Genomic DNA, 7,105 nt, shown 5'->3' on the forward strand with positions numbered 1-7,105 from the left:
CACGCCGAAGAAATTACAATGTTAAGAGCAGAACAAGCTCGTGTCGAGCGGTCAGCTCAACACTCGGAGTCCACAGCCGATCGGGGTAACAACCAACACAATGATAACGCTGGAAGTCGTAATCAGCAGCCATCTCGGCATACTGACCCGAACGATCGGGGAAGAAGGGAATCATCCCCCTTACGAACCGATCGGCCCTCCAGTCTGCTCCCTTTCACTGCGACCGTCATGCAAGCTCCAATGCCAGAGAAGAACCCTCCTGTACTGGATAAGTACGATGGCTCGACAGATCCCGACAATCATCTCAGGATTTTCACCAATGCAATGGTGTTCTACACGGACAGTGATCCGGTTATGTGCAGAGCCTTCTCCTTATCACTCAAGGACGAAGCATTAGAGTGGTATAACACTCTTCCCCCAAACACAGTGAATTGCTTCGCCACTGTGGAAAACCTTTTTAAAAGGCAGTACGCCTCCAATCGTAATCCGGAGGTAACGCCAGCAGAATTGGTAAATACTAAACAGGAAAAGGGAGAAACTTTGAAGGCCTTTATGAAAAGGTATATGGAAACTGCACGACGAGTCAAAGAGGTAAGTCAATCTTTTATCATCACCAATCTGCCTTCCTGTCTAAAACCAGGGTACGCTGCTGAGAAATTGTATGCACGACCGCCAAAAACAATGGAGGAGCTCCAGGAACGGATAGCTGAATTCATCCGCATGGAGGACATGCGAATTTCACAACGAAAGCGACAGCAAGAAGCTGAGGCAAGTGGAGGGAGAAAGGACGGTAAACGACCGTTCGGCAATAATGGTAAAGGCGGGGAGCTTTCCCGAACATTTAAATTTAATCACTATACACCCCTCAACACACCTAGGGCAAAAGTTCTTGAAGAAGCTCTAAACGCTGAACTTCTCACACTCCAAACGAAGCCATCTCCAAGATACGCAGATGACAGGAAGAGTTGTCGTTTCCATCAGAATCGGGGGCATACCACCGAAGAATGCATTACGCTGAAAAACGAAATAGAACGTCTCATTCGGGCAGGACACCTCCGTAATTACATACAAGAAACAAGAAGAAGTCCCGAACGAGCGTATCGGAAGAACGAACGCAGGCGAGACTATAGTCGCAGTCCTGCCCGCCATCGTGAACGATCGGTTCGCGGAGTTATAAACTGAAGATAGTCATTTAATGTCATCTTTAAATTTTTGATTTAGACTTTTGCTATTAAACTTTCGTTGTGCAATGAATAAAATCGAGCAATTCACGCTCGACCATGGGTTACCAATTTCGATCAAGAATTTCAGTAAACAGAGGTAAAACCCTCTCAAAGTCGAACGGTAAAGCCCGTTCCCTAGGACGCACTCCTAGGTCGAAGACCGAGCGGTAAATCCCCCTCGGGCAAGAGGTAAAACTCTCTCAAAGTCGAACGGTAAAGCCCGTTCCCTAGGACGCACTCCTAGGTCGAAGACCGAGCGGTAAATCCCCCTCGGGCAAGAGGTAAAACCCTCTCAAAGTCGAACGGTAAAGCCCGTTCCCTAGGAAGCACTCCTAGGTCGAAGACCGAGAGGTAAATCCCCCTCGGGCGAGAGGTAAAGCCCTCTCGACGACGAACGGTAAATCCCGTTCACTAGGAAACACTCCTAGCTCAAAGCAGAGGTAAAACCCTCTCAAAGTCGAACGGTAAAGCCCGTTCCCTAGGAAGCACTCCTAGGTCGAAGACCGAGCGGTAAATCTCCCTCGGGCAAGAGGTAAAGCCCTCTCAACGAAATGTCGAAGACCGAGAGGTAAATTCCTCTCGGTTCCTATTGAAGGTCGAGCGGTAAATCCCGCTCGGTTAAATGTTGAAGGTCGAGAGGTAAAACCCTCTCGACAAATGTCGAAGACCGAGAGGTAAATTCCTCTCGGTTCCTATTGAAGGACGAGCGGTAAATCCCGCTCGGTTAAATGTTGAAGGTCGAGAGGTAAAACCCTCTCGACAAATGTCGAAGACCGAGAGGTAAATTCCTCTCGGTTCCTATTGAAGGTCGAGCGGTAAATCCCGCTCGGTTAAATGTTGAAGGTCGAGAGGTAGAACCCTCTCGACAAATGTCGAAGACCGAGAGATAAATTCCTCTCGGTTCCTCTTGAAGGTCGAGCGATAAATCCCGCTTGGTTAAATGTCGAAGGTCGAGAGGTAAATCCCTCTCGGTTCCTATTGAAGGACGAGCGGTAAATCCCGCTCGGTTAAATGTTGAAGGTCGAGAGGTAAAACCCTCTCGACAAATGTCGAAGACCGAGAGGTAAATTCCTCTCGGTTCCTATTGAAGGTCGAGCGGTAAATCCCGCTCGGTTAAATGTTGAAGGTCGAGAGGTAAAACCCTCTCGACAAATGTCGAAGACCGAGAGATAAATTCCTCTCGGTTCCTCTCGAAGGTCGAGAGGTAAAGCCCTCTCGGTTAATGTCGAAGGTCGAGAGGTAAACCCCTCTCGGTTAAAGTCGAAGGTCGAGAGGTAAACTCCTCTCGGTTCAAGTAGAAGGTCGAGAGGTAAACTCCTCTCGGTTCAAGTAGAAGGTCGAGAGGTAAAGCCCTCTCGGTTAATGTCGAAGGTCGAGAGGTAAACCCCTCTCGGTTAAAGTCGAAGGTCGAGAGGTAAACTCCTCTCGGTTCAAGTAGAAGGTCGAGAGGTACAGCCCTCTCGGTTAATGTCGAAGGTCGAGAGGTAAACTCCTCTCGGTTCAAGTAGAAGGTCGAGAGGTAAAGCCCTCTCGGTTAATGTCGAAGGTCGAGAGGTAAACCCCTCTCGGTTAAAGTCGAAGGTCGAGAGGTAAACCCCTCTCGGTTAAAGTTGAAGGTCGAGAGGTAAATCCCTCTCGGTTAAAGTCGAAGGTCGAGAGGTAAATCCCTCTCGTTTAAAGTTGAAGGTCGAGAGGTAAATCCCTCTCGGTTAATGTCAAGGGTCGAGAGGTAAATCCCTCTCGATTAATGTCGAAGGTCGAGAGGTAAATCCCTCTCGGTTCCTATTGAAGGACGAGCGGTAAATCCCGCTCGGTTACTGTCGAAGGTCGAGAGGTAAAACCCTCTCGACAAATGTCGAAGACCGAGCGGTAAAATCCGCTCGGTTACTATTGAAGGTCGGGCGGTAAAACGCTTTCAGTTCCGCCAACGCAGCCTCCCTCAAACTCATCAGTCCTATAGTTAACCACGGCTAAAGCCGACCGCTTAACTCGGACTTGGGGGGCATGTATAGGTATAAAATATTAACCGAACGGTTACAAACAACCAACCAGATATTCAGGTAATCTGTTTATATCTTATTCTGTTTATATTTCATTGGGCTTATAGCAGCCTAGGATCCATGAGGTAAATTATAAATACAAAGCCAGGGCCAAAGGCCAGGTACGTTCCACTTACTCTACATGACTCTCAAATACTCAATAGTGATAACCATTCACTAAATATTCAACCAAGAGCCGAGGCTCTTCAAATCACACGCCTAACTTGAGCGTCGGAGTACCTTTTGCAGGTACATCCACCCCCGTCCAAAAGGAGACTGATCGGCTTGCGCCAACACCGATCGGCCAGCAGCTGGAGTTTGGAGGAGAGCGAGCAGCCCAGACACATCACATAGTAACGTGTATATCTCTATATATTTGTAAATTGTTTAATAGTGATTTGACATTGAATTATGTAATAAGTTAAACAAATTTTATTATAAAAAACTTTAATATCATATTAATATTCTTTATTTACATTAAAACAAAAACATCTTGTATATATGATTACATATTTATTAATGATTTGATAGTGATTTAATAATAAATGATATGATATGTTTAATAAATATAAATAATTCAGTTATAATATTATAAAGTGATTTTAAATCTAAAATATTTTTAAAAAACCCGTCACTTAAATTAAAAAAATAACAAATAATTATGAATATAAATTTTATGAGAATTATGTGGAAAAATTTTAATTTTTGATTATTTTTCAATAATCGTCTTACCGCGAGGTAAGTAGCTGAGTTAGAAATCTATTATAGGAAAAATAATGTCATAAAACTCAGCCTTTCATAAATTATATACATGGCCACCAAAAAATGTTCACGTTTTGCAGTCCTTTTTCTATCTCATATAACGCCCTTTTAAGTATCACTAATTTAAAAAAAAAAGTTGCGATTTTAATCTATATTTTTTAAGATTTTGGTGTTTCTATATCGGAAAGGCTGCAATTTTAATCCAATCATTGTTTTACACACTTTTAATTAAATATTTTTACATGGTATCTTAAAAGGAATGTATTGTGTTTAGATGTTAATTGGACTAAAATAAACAAAAGAAAGCGAATGAAAAATGGCACCAAAATTATGAATTTATTTGAAATTGAGAAAAATAAAATCAATGAAAAATAGGAAGGAAGTAAAAGAACTTACAGAAATTAAAATTAAAGTTTAGTGAATTAAAAATATTATATAATTAAAAGGGGTTGCATAAAATTTGAATCCTCTTTCCTTGCTGCGGAAGACAGTGTGGTTCACATTGAGGGTACGCGGGGTAACGTTAATACAGCTACACAGTATCTAAAATTAGAAGGCTATATGGTGGTATAGTCCCAAAATTTTGTAGTGTGCGTTTTAATTTTTTTCATACGGTTTTTTATTAAGGAAAAAAATATCAAAATTATGATGGATCCTTTATATTGGTATTTTATTGACAGAAATTAAAATAAGAAAAGGAAAAGACGGAATATATTTATTTAGAAGAAAAGACCTGGCAGTATTGTATAAATAAGAATAATAATTGTTTAACACATATATTTTTTATATTTATTTAATATTATCCTTTATTACTTATTTCTATAAATATAGAAGTTGTTTTTTTATTGTTATAATATATATAAAAATGACCGTACCATTAGTATTTAAATAAATAAGAGGTGCCACGTTTCTCCCTGCTCTCATTCTCCACAATCTCTCATTCATTCCACTTCACAAAAGAGTGAGAGCAGCAGGGAGAGAGAGAGAGAGAGAGAGAGAGAGAGAGAGAGAGAGAGAGAGAGAGGTTCCGCAAAAGGCCATTCAAAGCAAACGGTGTAATGCAAATGCAAGAATAAACACCTTCTCTTTGCCTTCCCGACAAAACTAGGATGAGTTGTAACAGTAATAGAAACAACAGTAATAGTAGCATTAAGTGCGCAATTCAATTTCGCATTTCGCAATGCCATTTCTGAATATTCCACACCCACGCCCTTTCTGTTTCTTTCGCTTCCCTTATTTTCCCTATTTTAATTAATATTTCAATATTTCACTTCATCTTCTTTCTCTTATGAGGCTTTCCATACTGCAACCTCAGCCGCAGCGCTGTCACCACCCGATAAAGCGGTGGCCTCGCATGGACGCTTCCTTCCACCGCCGCAAGGACAAGGTCGTTGTCATCATGGGCGCCACCGGCTCCGGCAAGTCCCGTCTCTCCATCGACCTCGCCACCCTCTTCCCCGTCTCCGAAATCATCAACTCCGACAAAATGCAAGTCTACCGCGGACTCGACATCACCACCAACAAGATCCCCCTCGCGCAGCGCCGTGGCGTCCCTCACCACCTTCTCGGCGACGTCGACCCCTCCCTACCGGAGTTCTCCCCCGCCGACTTCCGTCGCCGCGCTGGCCACATCATTGACGACATCAGCAGCCGGGATTGCCTCCCCATCGTCGTCGGCGGCTCTAACTCCTTCGTCCACGCGCTTCTCGTGGAAGACTTCCAGCCTGACTCCAACGTCTTCCAACACGCCGAGCGGCTTATATCCTCCGAGTTGAGGTACAAGTGTTGCTTCCTCTGGGTCGACATAGCTTTCCCTGTGCTATCGCAATACTTGTGCCACCGAGTCGACGACATGCTCCAATCGGGGATGGTCCAGGAGTTGGCTCAGTTCTTCGACCCCGAGGCTTCCCGTCGAACCGGGTCCGGTCTCAGAAAAGCCATTGGGGTTCCCGAGTTCGACCGCTATTTTAATATGTACCCACCCTGGGCCGGCCCCGCGGGCCCGGGCGAGGATCCTCTGCGGAAGCGTGCGTACGAGGAAGCGGTGCGGGCGATCAAGGATAACACGTGCGAGTTGGCGGAGCGTCAGATGGAGAAGATCGAACGGTTGATGCGTGCCGGGTGGGACCTACGGAGGATCGACGCTACGGAAGCGTTTGGGGTGGTGCTGACGTCAGGGTCCAACAATGGGTCCGATGTATGGGAGAGACAGGTGTTGGAACCAAGCGTGAAGATTGTGAGACGCTTCTTGATGGAGTAGGTCTTCCAGCTAAATCCAGCTACTACTCCTACTCTCTCTTTTTTATTTTTTCATTTTTTTTTCTCTTTTTCTATCGGTTTATTTAACCCTAAAAAATGGAGGAGGAAAAATTGGGGGGAACGGAAAATGTACAAAACAAAAATGGGAATGGAAGTTGCGAATTGTGCTGTCGGGGGGAATGATTACGAATGGGTGTTTTGGTTTCGGAGTTGCGGAGGATTGTTGGCTGTTAAGGTTTGGCACGTGCGATTCCACAATTTTTCTGGAGGCTGGTTTGGTTGTAAAAAAAAAAAACAAAAAAATGGAAAGTAGTATAGCAGATGTTGAGAAAAATTTTGTTAGCAGTAGGGTTTTATTTTTTGTTTTTAGAATAATTATTATTGTTTATTGAAAAATTGGAAGCGGAATTGTGAATGGCGTTGATATATGTATGTGTGTATGAATGAAGGAATGTGTCTGAGTGTGAAAATCACGTAAGAATTGAGAAAATCATGTTTTTATAGTTATAGAGATAAGAGATGAGAAGAATAAAAAGAGTGTGGAAAATGGAATGAGACCAAATTCTTTCCCTCTTGAATTAACTAAAAGACAACCATTCACTTTTTTTCTCCCCTTCTCTCTCCTCCTTTCCTTGTATTCTTTTCTGTGTAGTGTGTGTTTTTGGCTCTCAAGAGGAACCATATGAGCACTCCAGATTGTGAATTTGTCTTGGCTGCCTTCACAACACAACACAACACATTCCTTCTGCTTTCTGCTTTCTTCGCATCACCATTTGACATTTTGTTCAATCATCTTAATTCTATTCACTCTGTCTCCACTCA

At 43.4% G+C, this 7,105-nt stretch overlaps 1 protein-coding gene across 1 annotated transcript; it reads left to right on the plus strand.

Moving 5' to 3' along the window:
* Positions 1-4,957: 4,957 nt before the first annotated feature.
* On the plus strand, positions 4,958-6,712 carry LOC108325323 (adenylate isopentenyltransferase). The gene has a single exon (XM_017558381.2). The coding sequence runs from the start codon at positions 5,313-5,315 to the stop codon at positions 6,282-6,284; it is 972 nt and encodes a 323-aa protein (XP_017413870.1). The 5' UTR covers positions 4,958-5,312; the 3' UTR covers positions 6,285-6,712.
* The last annotated feature ends 393 nt before the right edge of the window (positions 6,713-7,105 follow it).

Source organism: Vigna angularis, chromosome 3, assembly GCF_016808095.1.
Source record: "Vigna angularis cultivar LongXiaoDou No.4 chromosome 3, ASM1680809v1, whole genome shotgun sequence".
NCBI classification, from domain to species: Eukaryota; Viridiplantae; Streptophyta; class Magnoliopsida; order Fabales; family Fabaceae; genus Vigna; species Vigna angularis.